Below are 14,851 nucleotides of genomic sequence, written 5' to 3'. Positions count from 1 at the left end.
TGGGTGGGGCTGCCCCAAAGGGCAGACAGGTTTATTGGACAGCAGCCGGGAAAATCAGCGGTTGGACTTGGCCACACGCTCCAGCTCGTCCTTCTTCTTAATGGCATAGGAGTTGGAGGAGCCCTGCAAGGAGACAGATAGTCAGCTCTGAATTCTGAAGGACCCCCACAAACGCCGAACTTAAGACCCCCCAACCAGAGTGCCCTCACCCACCTTGGCAGCATTGATGAGCTCATCTGCCAGGCACTCAGCAATGGTCTTAATGTTCCTGAAGGCAGCCTCACGAGCGCCTGTGCAGAGCAGCCAGATGGCCTAGAGAGAGAGCAGGGGTCAGGCTAAAAGCACAGACTGCGGTCCTCCCAGCACCGTGGGCCCACCCCCAAGAGATGCTGTCAGCCATGTCACCCATAGGTCCACTGAGACAAGAGGTAAGGGGAGGTGACATCATGCCAGATTTGCAATCAGACAGAGGGTCACAAGAGCAAGTGTCCAGACACACACACACAGGCTAAAGTTGCATCCCCAACGACAGGAGATTGAGACCCGTCTCAACAGCAAACTGCTAGATGGCCAGGCGCGGTGGCTTGCGCCTGTAACACTTTGGGATGCTGAGGCAGGAAGATCACTTTGGCAGGGAGTTTGAGACCAGCCTGAGCAACGTGGTGAAAGCCCACCTCTACAAACAACAAGAAACCCAACGACAACAAAAAATGCGGCCAGGTGTGGTGGCTCATGCCTGTAATCCTACCACTTTGGGAGGCTGAGGGGACAGGATAATTTGAGACCAGCAGTTCAAGAACACCCTGAGCAACACAGACTCGATCTCAATTATTTCTTAAAAAAAAAAAAAAAAAAAAAAAAAGAGGCAATATATTTGCTTTTAACTTGGACCCGACTGACAATGAGCCACTATAAAGGGCATTCTGGGCACAGATGCTAAATGCAACAATGACTGATTTGACTACTCTATTACTGTTAAATTCGTTCCTGGGAGTGACGATGCGAGTAGGTCATCTTTGTTAGGACACCTGCTGTGTTCAGGGGAAACACAATAGGAATATCTGCAACTGATTCTCAAACTATCCAAGAAAAAAAAAGAAAAAAGTACACATACACACACAGTGTAAAAATATACACCCAAAGGAAAGACCTCTGCGAAATGTGGTCCAGAAGAGGACCCAGAGCCTGGATCTGCCCCTATGCAGGGTGGGAATCCAGGAAGGCTTCCTAGAGGAAGTGATGCTGCAGGTAAAACATGTAGGCAGAGACAAGCCTTCCTGCCCCAGGCAAGACCCCACCCACTCCCATGGCTGTGTCCACCCTGCCACGTGCGTAAGCCCCAGGCTCACCTGATTCACACGGCGCAGTGGGGACACGTCCACAGCCTGTCGTCTCACAGTCCCGGCACGTCCAATGCGGGTGGAGTCCTCCCGGGGACCACTATTGATGATGGCGTTCACCAGGACCTGCAGAGGGTTCTAGAGAGAAGGGGGCTATGAGCCTGACATCCAGCCCCATGCATTCCTCCCCCTTCCTCACCCCTAAAACAAGAGTGACCACACCACACAGGGGATACGCCTGGCATACACACTGTGGGGCTTTGGGATGTACTGAGGGCACAGCCTGCCCTCACCAGGCCACAGAGCCCTACCTCGCCTGTGAGCAGGTGTATGATCTCGAAGGCATGCTTGACGATGCGCACAGTCATCAGCTTCTTGCCGTTGTTGCGGCCGTGCATCATCATGGAGTTCGTGAGGCGCTCCACAATGGGACACTGAGCTTTGCGGAAGCGTTTGGCGGCATACCGCCCTGCACTGTGAGGCAGGTACTTGGCATACTTCTCCTTCACTGCTATGTAATCCTGGGGCAGCAGGGAGCAGGAAATGAAGGGAAAATGGTCAGGAGCAGCATGGGTGTTGGCCAGACACCAGAGGAGAAATCGAGTACCCATTTGGGGGTAGTCCAACAGCTGTCTGGGACCCTGGTATGCCTCCCTAGGGGACTTGGATATAAGCCCCATCCACCATGAGGAAAAAAACCCTGAACAGGTGACTTTACCAAGTCGCTAAAAAGTACACTTCCTTTATAATCAAAGAGTGGGAATCTAAGGAGACTAGATTTTGGACCAGATAATTGTTTGGGGGGCTATCCAACACACTATAGGATGTTTAACAGCCATCTGGTATGCCACTGGCAACCCCCCGTCTTTTTTTTTTTTTTTTGAGACGGAGTCTCACACTATTGCCCGGGCTGGTGTGCAGTGGCGCCATCTCAGCTTGCTGCCACCTCTGACTCCGAGATTCAAGCAATTCTCCTGCCTCAACCTCCAGAGTAGCTAGGATTACAGGCGCCTGCCACCATGCCCAGTTAGGTTTTTTTTTGTGTATTTTTAGTAGAGACAGGGTTTCACTACATTGGCCAGGCTGGTCTTGAACTCCTGAATTCGCGATCCACCCGTCTCGGCCTCCCAAAGTGTTGGGATTACAGGCGTGAGCCACTGCTCCTGGCCTGTTCTTTCTTTTTTTTTCCCCCTCGACTGAGTCTTGCTGTTGCCCAGGCTGGAGTGCAGTGGCGCGATCTTGGCTCACTGCAACTTCTGCCTCCTGGGTTCAAGTGATTCTCCTGCCTCAGTCTCCTGAGTAGCTGGGATTACAGGCACATGCCACCAAGCCCAGCTAAATTTTTTGTTCTTTTAATAGAGAAGGGGTTTCACCATTTCGAGCAGGCTGTTCTTGAACTCTTGACCTCAAGCGACCTGCCCGCCTTGGGCTCCCAAAGTGTTGAAATTACAGGCATGAGCCACGGTGCCTGGCACCCTACCGGTCAGTTTTCACACCTAAAAATGTATCCAGACATTGCTAAGTGTCCCCTAAGACAGGGGACCATAAGAGCTACAGTTTTTTGTTTTTCATTTGTTTTTTGAGATGGAGTCTGTCTCCCAGGCTGGAGTGTAGTGGTGCAATATTGGCTTACTGAAACCTCCGCCTCCCAGGTTCAAGCGATTCTCCTGCCTCACCTTCCCAAGTAGCTGGGACTATAGGTGCATGCCACCATGCCAGGCTAATTTTTGTATTTTTAGTAGAGATGGGGTTTCGACACATTGGCCAGGCTGGTCTTGAACTCTTGACCCCTGGTGATCTGCCTGCCTCAGCCTCCCAAACTGATGGGATTACAGGCATGAGCCACCGCACCTGGCTGACAACTTTTCTGTTTTTTTGGGTTTTTTTTTTTTTTTGAGACAGAGTCTCACTCTATCACCCAGGTTGGAGTGCAATGTCGCCATCTCAGCTCACTGCAACCTCCGCCTCCTGGGTTCAAGCAATTCTCCTGCCTCAGCCTCCCAAATTGCTGGGATTACAGACAGGCGTCACCATGCCCGGCCCAGTTTTTTTTGAGATGGAGTTTCATTCTTGTTGGCCAGAATGGAGTGCAATGGCATGATTTCAGCTCACCCCAACCTCCACCTCCCAGGTTCAAGCGATTCACCTGCATCAGCCTTCCAAGTAGCTGGGACAACAAGTGTGCACCACCATGCACGGCTAATTTTTATATTTTTAGTAGAGACAGGGTTTCACCATGTTGACCAGGCTGATCTCAAACTCCTGACCTCAGATGATCTGCCCACCTCGGCCTCCCGAAGTGCTGGGATTACTGCACCTGGCCCAGAACCACAGTTTTAAAACAATCATTTAACAAGCCTTCTTATACTTACATAGCCATCCCCCCATAAAAATCTAGAAAAATGCCAAAAAATTAACCCTGTGTATGTACAGGGGAAGAGAGGAGCTATGTGTATTCAAAGAAGACTGCTGTTGATAGCTCCATTACAAAATGTACCCAAGGCCATTCTATCACTTGCCTCTTAGAATATATACAAACTACCTGTTTCTACAAATACAAGGAATGATGGGAAAAGAACACAAGACACCGAAACTCTCAGTACTATTTCATAGTCTGGCTGCAAGAAAAAAAAACTCACAGTCTGGTGAAGGGCATTCAGGCAGGGCTTTCATTATACAGCAAAAAATTGCACACACCAAATTCCCCAGCAAGGGTTTGGCCCAACAGTGGAGCCTTGCACAGGTGTTTAAAATACAGTGAACTCCTGTTGATGTTTATTTCCCTAGTGGAACAGGCACCTAACAAATGTTTAGTAGATCAAGGAGTTTGAGGCCAGCCTGGCCAACATGGTGAAACCCTGTCTCTACTAAAAATACAAAAATTAGCTGGGTGTGGTGGCATGCACCTGTAGTTCCAGCTACTAGGGAGGCTGAGGCAGGAAAATCACCTGAACCTAGGAGGCAGAGGTTGCAGTGAGCCGAGATCATGCCACTGCACTCCAGCCTGGGTGAGAGAGCAAGACTCCATCTCAAAAAAAAAAAAAAAAAAAAGTAACAGAGACCCAATGTGGCCCACGAAGTCTAAAACACTTACTATCTGGGCCTATAATGAAAATGTTTGTGGGCTGGGTGCGGTGGCTCATGCCTATAACCCCAGTATGTTGGGAGGCTGAGGCAGGAAAGTCACTTGACCTCTGGGAGGCAGAGGTTGCTGTGAGCAGAGATCGCACCACTGCACTCCAGCCTGGGAGACAGAGTGAGACTCTTATCTCACAAATAAATAAATAAGGCCAGGCGTGGCGGCTCATGCCTATAATCCCAGCACTTTGGGAGGCTGAGGCGGGTCGATCACCTGAGGTCAGGAGTTCAAGACCAGCCTGGCTAACAGAAACACCTCTCTAATAAAAATACAAAAATTAGGCCGGGCGCAGTGGCTCATGCCTGTAATCCCAGCACTTTGGGAGGCTGAGGCGGGCAGATCACCTGAGGTCAGGAGTTAAGAGATCAGCCTGACCAGTATGATGAAACCCCGTCTCTACTAAAAATACAAAAATTAGCTGGGCATGGTGGCATGTGCCTGTAATCCCAGCTACTCGGGACAGCAGAATTTTGTATTAAGTTTTGCAACCGGGAAGTGTGAGCTGTCTTACTTTGTTCCTACTCCATACAGTTTTACACATACCCTTTTTCTCCCCTCCCCACCAAGGCAGGAGAATCGCATGAACCCAGGAGGCAGAGGTTGCAGTGAGCCAAGACTGCACCACTGCACTCCAGCCTGGGCAACAAGAGTGAAACTGTCTCAAAAAAACAAAAAGCTGGACATGGTGGCAGGCACCTGTAATCACAGCTACTCGGGAGGCTGAGGCAGGAGAATCACTTGAACCTGGGAGCCGGAGGCTGCAGTGGGCCGAGATTGTGCCACTGCACTCCAGACTGGGAGACAAGAACGAACTTCTGTCTCAATAAATAAATAAATAGGGGCCGGGCGTGGTGGCTCAAGCCTGTAATCCCAGCACTTTGGGAGACCGAGACGGGCGGATCATGAGGTCAGGAGATCGAGACCATCCTGGCTAACACGGTGAAACCCTGTCTCTACTAAAAATACAAGAAAATTAGCCGGGCGAGGTGGCGGGCGCCTGTAGTCCCAGCTACTCGGGAGGCTGAGGCAGGAGAATGGCGTGAACCCGGGGGGGGGGGGGGGGGGGGGGGCGGAGCTTGCAGTGAGCCGAGATGGCGCCACTGCACTCCAGCCTGGGGCACAGAGCAAGACTCCGTCTCAAAAAAAAAAAAATTAAAATAAATAAATAAATAAATAAATAAATAAATAAATGTTTGTGGACCCCCTGAAATAACCCATGAAGGAAAGATCTACAAGATATTCAGAGTGAAAAACAAGGCTGAATTATCCATTAGGTAAGGTGTCTAAGTCCCCTGACATCTTTACAGACAACAAAAAAGTTTTCATTCTTTCTAAAACAAAAGGTAGCAGATTTGGTGGCATGCACCTGTGGTCCCAGCTAGTTGGAGTCTAAGACAGGAGGATCCCCTGAGCCCAGGTGTATCGAGGCTGCAGTGAACTGTGATCATACCACTGCAGTCCAGCCTGGGTGACAAGAGAGCAATCCTATCTCGAAGATAAAACTTTAATGATTAAAAAAAGAAAAAGAGGAGGAAAGTGAATAAAGTACAACCCAAATTATATTCATCTTTATACCAATGTAGTCACAAAATTTAATTTCAAATACTTTCTTTTCATGGAGGAAGGGCTCACAAAAGTGAAAGTTCCTAAGGCCCACAAAATTCTTAATGATGCCTTGGTGGGGAGGGGAGAAAAAGGGTATGTGTAAAACCGTATGGAGTAGGAACAAAGTAGGACAACTCACACTTCCCAATTGCAAAATGGGGGGGAAAAAAAATCTCTTTAAGAGATGGTATTGGATAACCGGATATTCACATGCAGAAGAATGACACTGGATATTATGTATTTTACTACAAAAACAGTAACAAAAATACCATATGTGAGAAGGACAGACATATAGACCAATGGAATACAACTGAGAGTCCATAATGAAACCCATACATCTACAGCCAGCTGATTTTTGACAAGTGGCCAAGGCCATTCAATTGGGGGGGAAAAAAAATCTCTTTAAGAGATGGTATTGGATAACCGGATATTCACATGCAGAAGAATGATACTGGATATTATGTATTTTACTACAAAAACAGTAACAAAAATACCATATGTGAGATGTGATGCTCCTTCTGGTGAAGGAGTCCTCTCCTGACAAAAGTTGTAGTCATCTCTGAACAGGATGTAAGAGCGGATATGGTAGATGTGGTGGTCAAGGAATCCCTTCTTTACCTGTTATGACCTCTATTCTTGACTTAGTGGCACATCAACAAGTTTGATGTGTTCCTTCCTGGAATAATCTCCGCCCCCAGCCGGGAAGGCCAATCACAAGTTCCCCTCACCTGTAGGGAAATGTCATTGATCTGCACATCATCGGTGCTCCACTTCCCAAAGAGCTTGATGTCTGGGGTCTCTGCCACAGCTGGTGCCGCTGTCTCCCACTCGGTCATCCTGGGACAGGGTGATGACAAGAAAAAAACGTCAGAGCCCAGCTAGCATGGAGCAGAGGCGCAGCCATCCCCAACTCTGAGGCTACCCCAGAGCTGATGAACTGGGGAGTCGCAAAGGACCAAGACAGGCTGTGAACGTGTTTTCAAGCACTAGAAAAATTACTCAGCTCTCAGCAAGAAGCATCTGTCTTTCACCTAGAACCCCTGGGCTCAAGACCTGGCAGCCCACCAGTCAACAGCTGCTGCATTGGGACCAAGGTATAACGGCTCAGCAGATGCCAAATGTCCTTACATTGCATCGGCTGTAAATCAAACCACAACCTCGCCATTCACATGGTCTTTGACCCAAGTTAACATTCTGCCTCGGACTGTTTCCTTGGCTGTGAGGTGGGACCGCTATATGACATCAAGGACCACGGTAGGTACTGTGTGGCACAATCAACCCAAAGGTTTCGATTCTTGACCGACAGTATGAAGGTTCTAGGGGCTGCTATTAAGGAGGGAAAGTTACACAGAGCAGAAGAGTGCACTGTGTGCCTAAGAAATAGAAATTTCCTCTCAGAGTACAACTGCATAGTCCAAACCAAGATCCCCAAGCCCCGCTATGGGGAAAAGCTAGAAGCAGCGAAGCACCAGGAAGAAGTCAAGAGTAACTGGTACCGCGCCCGTTTCTTCTCCATTTTTTTTTCCAGAGACAGAAGTAAGACCTAATGAGAAAGGCCTACGTCGCGGCGTACTATCCTGGAAAGACCATGAACCGTCCCTAGGATCCCCGGCCCCGCGGCGGTCTCACCTCAGAACACAGCCTGAGCGTCTCTGTCGCTCACGGAAGACCACGCGCCGCCCTGACACGGACAGGAAGAGGCCGCGCGCAGCGGGCCAACGCTTTTAACTGGGAAGAAAACTTCCGGGTCAGCAGGGGCGACGCTTGCGTAAAAGGCCATCATGTCCCTAAGGACCAATCCGGAGGAAGGATGTAGAGGAACCTTTTGGACTAGAGGGAACGGGTGCAGCCCAAGCGCATGCGCAGTTGCAAAATCGGCCCTAGAAGCGGGTCTGGCGGATGTTGGCTACCCCGTACTTGCCCTGTCTTGTGGGCGCCTGCAGAAGCGCAGAGATTTCCGTGAGGCCAACGCCGCCATGTCTAATAAGTAAAAAAATCCGGCCCGCGCTCGCTTCTTTGTTCAGCTGCTGACCTTAAATCCCACCTGTCGCGGGAGTAGCCAGTTCAGTTCCCTCTGGCTCCTCTCCGCGGCGACAGCCGCCTCACAGGCACGCGCGTGCTGCGGCCCTGGGTTGGCGGAGTGGGGCCCAGTGGTCACCGCCACTCCACAGGTCCGGGTTGCTGCGCGCATGCGCCTGCCCACACGCGGCCCCTCCCCCACCTCCCGACCTGGGAACACCACGCTCGCGAGTCCTGGGTCCCAAGCCTCTGGCGGGGCCTTTTTCCCAGGGGGACCCTTCCTGTCATACCACGCTGGGTTCCCCCACAACCTCCGCGCCCTTCACGCCTGCTATGCAGTAATCGCGCCCGCGAAAGAGGGGAGACCGCCGGCACGAGGGCCCGGGGTTGCGGCGGCTGGAGCAGCGCTACCCGCTCGGGGTGGAGCACGGAGGTAGCCTACAGGCTACGCGCAGTGTCCGGGAGGAGGGGGTCAGTAGGTCGGGGGCCTTTCGTGTTTGTCCTTGCGTCCTCCACGGCCGGGGAGCCCGCGCGAGGGCTTGCAGCTCCCTGCCCTCAGGGCTAACGTCACGAAGCCCTCGTGTCTGCAGACCTGGCTCTCAGGGGTGGGTGCCTCTTGAACGGGCCGACCTCTCCGAGGGCCAGAAACATAGGTTTTTAGCCAAAGACTGAAAGGAGGGATGGAAGACTAAGCCATGAGATGGAGATTCCCGCCAGCAAACAATCCGCTGCCCCCCCTCACTTCTGTCCCTTCCCCCAGCTGCCTGTAAACAGGTAGGCCCTCTGAACAGCTCAGGCCTGGCTGGGCAGACAGCGAACCCTCTCAGAGGGCCTGAGCTATTGCGTGGGATTGAGGACGTGGGTCTTCGACCCGGGGTCCTCATCCGTGCGTGGGGTTGGCACGGTAGTGAGTGCCCCAGCTCACTCTATTCACTTGGCCACCCTGGCAGCCAGTGTGGACAGTATGTCTGCCCATGACTCCTTCATATCCCTCTGCCTGTCCCAGCTTGTTAGACCTAGTCTCATGAGCAGAACTGGGTTTCCGGAGGTAGCGACCACTGTTGACTGTATGTCTGCCTGCAGCACGCATAGACGTGGCCTTCACGAGGCCAGACTCCAGGACCACCTGGGGCCACCCTCTGATGCCCACCTCTGCCTCCAAGGGGGTATCCCTCCAACTCGGGATCCCAAGGGCCCAGCCACTTGACCCAGGTCCCAGGGCTATGCCTGCCCTCTACTCCCACCCCTGAGGCATGCACATAGCAGATGCCCAGCAGCTGTGTTTCTTCACTGCCTGCCTGTAAAGGCTCTTCTTACCCCAATCCAGGGGCATTTCTGTCTGGCTGCTGAGGACTCCCTACAATGGGCCCCTTGGACTATGGTCAGTTACAGCTCAGGAAAGGACACATGCCCTGAAGCTGGCCTGGTCAGGGGGTCAGTCTCTGGTGAGGGGCACAGCCAACTGCCACCACCCAATGGCCTTTACCCCTGCCCTCCATCCTGTGCAGAGTAGCAGCCTCGGGGCTCTCACTGGGGTCTGCGTGGTTGCAGGAGGGGCTAGGTGGGCTCCTCCCTGGTCTTGAGTGAGGGGCATGGGGGAGTGCTGGTTGTAGTTCAGCCCACCCCTCTGAACCTGTTTTCCCCTTCAGTGTGGAAAGGAGAATGCAATCTCAGGCAAGGTCAATGTGAACTCTGTGGCCTGGACACCATGGTCACTTAATAATGGACATCTTTATAGACCTCATGAGAATGACCCACCATGCTGCAGAGGGCAGGTGCCCTCAGGTGTGGGGTGGTGAATACTACAGAGCCAAGACTTATGCACCCGCCTGCCAGGCCCAGGGTGGTCCTGCCTCCCCAGGTCCCCAAGGTGCTAGGGTAAGATGCAGAATATGACCTCATAGGTCTAGGGCTGCTGGTGCTATGTTCTTCGGACTGGATGAGGACCCCAGGGACTCTGCAGAGATCTACCTCACTTCTGGTACATTGTGTCCATCCTGAGTGGCCCCAGACTGGAGTCCTCACTTCTGGGAAGGCACCCTCTGGGCCCTGCTGGGCCACCTGCCCACTCTCCAGGCAGTCACTTTGCCTGTCCACCCTACCAGCTACAGTCCTACTGTCAGCTGATCTTATGTCCTTGTGATGGCTCCTTTTTTTTTGGAGACCGAGTCTTGCTCTGTCACCCAGGCTGGAGTGCAGTGACCCAATCTTGGCTCACTGCAAGCTCTGCCTCCCGGGGTCACGCCATTCTCCTGCCTCAGCCTCTTGAGTAGCTGGGACTGCAGGCGCCCGCCACCACGCCCGGCTAATTTTTTTGTATTTTTAGTAGAGACGGGGTTTCACTGTGTTAGCCAGGATGGTCTCGATCTCCTGACCTCGTGATTCTCCCGCCTCGGCCTCCCAAAGTGCTGGGATTACAGGTGTGAGCCACCGCGCCTGGCCATGATGGCTCCTTAATGCCCTTACTGGCACTTTGGTTGTCTGTTGAAGTCACCAACCTGATTATCAACTCGTTTGGAGTGCGCTGGATTCAGTCCACCCAGTTGCCTGACAGAGCCAAGCCTGGCCCTGCCATATCCCAAACCTGATCTTGTGCCCAAGGTTGATCCTTCACGGGCTACTTTGGCCCAGCCACTGTCTGCTTCCGTGGGATGCCCCCCTATAATGGATTGAACGGCAGCCCCCAAAAAGATAAGTTCATGCCCTAATACCCAGACCCAGTGAATGTGACCTATTGGAAAAAAATCTTTGCAGATGTAAATTAGTCAAGGATCCCAAGACGAGAGCATCCTGGATTAGTGGGGTAGATCCTAAATCCAATGGCAAGTGTCCTTATAAGAGACAGAAGAGGGCCGGGCGCAGTGGATCATGAGGTCAGGAGATCGAGACCATCCTGGCTAACACGGTGAAACCCCATCTCTACTAAAAATACAAATTAGCTGGGCGTGGTGGCGGGCGCTTGTAGTCTCAGCTGCTTGGGAGGCTGAGGCAAGAGAATCACTTGAACCTAGGAGGTGGAGGTTGCAGTGAGCCAAGATTGCACCACTTCACTTCAGCCTGGGTGACAGAATGGGACTCCATCACACACACACACACACACACACCACACACACACACACATTCCATCTCACACACACACACTCCATCACACACACACACTCTCCATCACACACACATACACACACACACATATTCCATCACACACACTCCATCACACACACACACACACACACACACACACACACACACACACACACACACACTTTTAAGGAAATCTGGCCGAGTATTCCAGGATGCTTCAGCCACTGGGGTTTGCTTTCATGGCTCACCAACACCTTCTCCCCTCCTGGGAACTGCCAACTTCCATTTCTCCTCTGTTCTTCCAGATCCTACAACCAGGATTCTGTGGTCGGGAGCCAAGATGCCCTGCTGAAGCCTCCATCCCCTGAGGCTGCTTCGCAGTAAGCTGCCCGGGCCCTCAGAAGAGGCCTGAAATGGAGTAGAGGCCCTTTGCTGAGGACAGCATAGAGCCAAGAGGGGGACCTCTGTGGAGGGATGGCCAGTAGCAGGACAACTCTCCAGGGTGCAGGGTCCCAGGCCTGCAGACATAGAATAAGCCCTAGCCCAGGGACCTGTGGGATTGGTAAAGTTGGACCCCTTGGGTGGGTGCCCCACTGGAGCTTCCTCTCCAGGTCCTTGCCTGATTCAGAGTCTTGTTCCTGAAATCGCTCCTGTGTGACCGTTGTCACAAGATGCTTCTCTGGTGCTGCCCCTGCAAGAACCCTGCAGGGTCACTTAGACAACAGGCTTGTGTAGACGTGAAGAAAGCCGGCCGGGCGCGGTGGCTGAAGCCTATAATACCGGCACTTTGGGAGGCTGAGATGGCCGGATCACGAGGTCAGGAGATCGAGACCATCCTGGCTAACACGGTGAAACCCCGTCTCTACTAAAAAATACAAAAAACTAGCCGGAAGAGGTGGCGGGCGCCTGTAGTCCCAGCTACTCGGGAGGCTGAGGCAGGAGAATGGTGTAAACCCGGGAGGCGGAGCTTGCAGTGAGCTGAGATCCGGCCACTGAGCTCCAGCCTGGGTGACAGAGCGAGACTCTGTCTCAAAAAAAAAAAAAAGAAGAAAGCCTACAGACTGTCACAGACCCCATAGCCAGTCCCCTCCAGACAAGTCCCCCACACCTATGCCTGCCAAATGGTAAGGCCTTTGACTGGTGCTTCAAACTCCACTCCAGGGCTGCCAGTCAACCCATGCCAGCCCTGCAGGGACAAGGCCTTTGTGTGGTGGCCAGGCCTGTGGTACCACCAGATGCTTCACTCCAGAGGGAGGCCCTTTCTGTGCCTGGGAGTGGGAAGTTCTTCCACATGGGCTCAAGACTCCTCCAGTAGCAGTGCACCCACAGGCGTGAGAAATCCTACTTGTGTCAGGCCAGGTGCAGTGGCTCACACCTGTAATCCCAGCACTTTGGGAGGCCGAGGCGGGTGGATCACGAGGTCAGGAATTCAATACCAGCCTGGCCAAGATGGTGAAACCCCATCTCTACTAAAAATACAAAAATTAGCCAGGCGTAGTTGTGGGCACCTATAATCCCAGCTACTCGGGAGGCTGAGGCAGAGAACTGCTTGAACCTGGGAGGCAGAAGTTGCAGTGAGCTGAGATCGCGGCCACTGCACTCCAGCCTGGGCAACAGAGTGAGACTCTGTCTCAAAAAAAAAAAAAAGAAATCTTACTTCTGTCCCAGTTGGGGCCAGTGGCCGAACCTGTCACATATCTGCACTCCTTTACCTGTGACAACTGTCAAGGCTTTCCTGTGCAACTCTCTTCAGCCACCGAGGGACCCACAAGGCGGGCAGCCCTCCAAGTGCCCTTCAGCCTGCTGCTCGCCCTCAATGAGCTTGGTGAGCCCTGAGTTTTGTACTTGGGCAGGGAGCTAGACCTCTTGACAAGGCTTTCCATGTCCAGACACCCAAAGGATGGAGAAAGGGAGTGGGACAGTCCCAGCATCCCTGAAGCAGATGCGGTGGCGGCAGAAAGGTAGGGCAAATTGGGTCGTATATATGTGCTGGACTGGCCAACAAAATTAGATGTCCCTATGGAGGGCAGGAGCCACACAACAGATGGGGGCAAGAGCTGGGTGACAAATGGGTAGGAGGCCTGACCAGTTCATCCTACCTGGGAGGGCCCTAGAGTCTGCAACACCCAAAGGGGCCGCACATGTTAGAATCAACTGGGGGCCAGGCCAGGGCCCTGGTGCACTGGCTCAAGCCTGTAGTCCCGGCAGTTTGGAAGGCTGAAGCACGAGGATCGCTTCAGCCCAGGAGTTCCAGACCAGTCTGGGCAACATACGGTCTATCTCTGAAATAAATAAATAAAAATAAAAAAACGATCCAGGCATAGTGGCTCCCACCTATAGTCCCAGCTATTCGGGAGGGTGAGGCGGGAGGGTCGCTTCAGTACAGGAGTTCGAGACCAGCCTGGGCGGCATAATGGGAAGAAGAAGGCAGGGGGAGGGAGAGAAGAAAGAAAATTAGCCGGGCGTGGTGGCGCGCGTCCGTGTTACCAGCTACTCTGGAGGTTGAGGTGGGAGGATCGCTTGAGCTCAGGAGGTCGAGGCTGCAGTGAACCGTGATGGTGTCACTGCATTCACCTGGGCGACAGAGCGAGACCCTGTCTCAAAAAAGCAAACCAAAAACAACAAAAAAGTAGACTCAACTGAGGACTTTTGACGCGCAGATGCTCGGGCCCACTCCCAGATTCTGATGTTATCGGTCTGACTCGCAATGCGCTCACCAGGACACTTCAGAGCTTCCCAAGTGCTTCACAGCCCAACCTTCCCACCCGAGGGGAGGCTGCGAGCGGCAAGTCGTTTCCGGGTTGGGACCTCTTAGAAATCAGATTGGGAGAAGGAGGCTATCAAGCATTATCATGACCAATCCCCCGCTTTCACGAGGAGGAATGGGCGGGACTCTGCGGCCCTGTCCGGAACGCCGTTTCCTTGGCGACGACGCAGCCGCGTCCTGCCTTTTAGGTGTGGCCGGCCTCTGTTTCTACGACAACGGAAACCCAAGCCTCCCGCTACACCGCTTTCTCCGCAGCGCCAAAGCGGGACAAGACGGGACTACGTTTCCCAGCAGTCCCCGCGCGGATTCTTGCCTGCGCTTGCTGTGGCCTGGGTCCCTCAGTGCCGCGGCGGCCCGGAGGTGGCGGGAGGACGGCTCCGCGCTGCATGCGGGGCGGGGACCAGGGGACCCGTGCGGGCCGCCTCCAGCGAGTAAGTGGCATTCTGCGCGGACCCGCAACCTCGGCCTGCGAGGCGGGGACCTCCCGGCGCATAGCGCGGCCACCACCCCAGTCCCCTCTCCACCTCCGCGGGCGGGGCCCGGGGCAGAGGCTTGACGCCGCGCACTTCCGGTCCTCGCGCTCCGGGTCCGGACCGGCCACAGCAGTCACGACCTTGAGTTCCGGGCGGGACGGGCTGCTGTAGTTCTGGCCCCCGCGTTTCCGTGCTGGGTGTCATTGAAGCCCGCGAGGGGAGGCTCCAGGCCCGGGACGCATCCTGGCGGCCTGCGACTCTCGGAGTCAAGCCCACCTGCTAGCCGAGGCCGACGCCGGCCTCCCTACCACCTCTGCCCCCGCATCCTGGCCTTTGCACTTGCTCTTCCCTTACCTTGTCTCCAGACCGGTTTCATGCCCGCTCCTCACAGAGACCCGAAGAGTCCGCTGCCTCCCTCCCCGGCGCC

The 14,851-nt window shown here is 53.6% G+C and overlaps 2 protein-coding genes across 6 annotated transcripts in view; one reads left to right on the top strand and one right to left on the bottom strand.

Annotated features, from left to right (window-relative positions):
• Positions 1 to 14,287, bottom strand: LOC105488049 (ribosomal protein S5). 3 transcript variants are annotated; one of them, XM_071088133.1, is made up of 6 exons: positions 14,265 to 14,287; positions 6,813 to 6,921; positions 1,652 to 1,861; positions 1,350 to 1,478; positions 214 to 312; positions 1 to 123 (listed from the first exon to the last, which is right to left on the bottom strand). In XM_071088133.1, the coding sequence occupies exons 2-6, from the start codon at positions 6,918 to 6,920 to the stop codon at positions 55 to 57; spliced, it is 615 nt and encodes a 204-aa protein (XP_070944234.1). In that variant the 5' UTR covers position 6,921; positions 14,265 to 14,287; the 3' UTR covers positions 1 to 54. The 3 variants fall into 3 exon arrangements, with proteins under 3 accessions (XP_070944234.1, XP_011750017.1, XP_070944232.1); XM_011751715.2 differs by lacking the exon at positions 14,265 to 14,287 and adding an exon at positions 7,714 to 7,830; XM_071088131.1 differs by lacking the exon at positions 14,265 to 14,287 and adding an exon at positions 7,554 to 7,574.
• LOC105488051 (zinc finger protein 837) overlaps positions 14,245 to 14,851 on the top strand; it is a 13,716-nt gene continuing 13,109 nt past the window's right edge. For all 3 annotated transcript variants that reach the window (XM_011751726.2, XM_011751724.2, XM_011751720.2), the window contains exon 1: positions 14,245 to 14,382. The gene's annotated coding sequence lies outside the window, so the exon portion shown is untranslated. The remainder of the gene's footprint in view (positions 14,383 to 14,851) is intronic.

The sequence above is a fragment of the Macaca nemestrina genome, chromosome 20 (assembly GCF_043159975.1).
Source record: "Macaca nemestrina isolate mMacNem1 chromosome 20, mMacNem.hap1, whole genome shotgun sequence".
Taxonomy (NCBI): domain Eukaryota; kingdom Metazoa; phylum Chordata; class Mammalia; order Primates; family Cercopithecidae; genus Macaca; species Macaca nemestrina.
The sequence above is the reverse complement of the archived record's forward strand: the minus strand, read 5'-3'. Positions and strand labels throughout refer to the sequence as shown.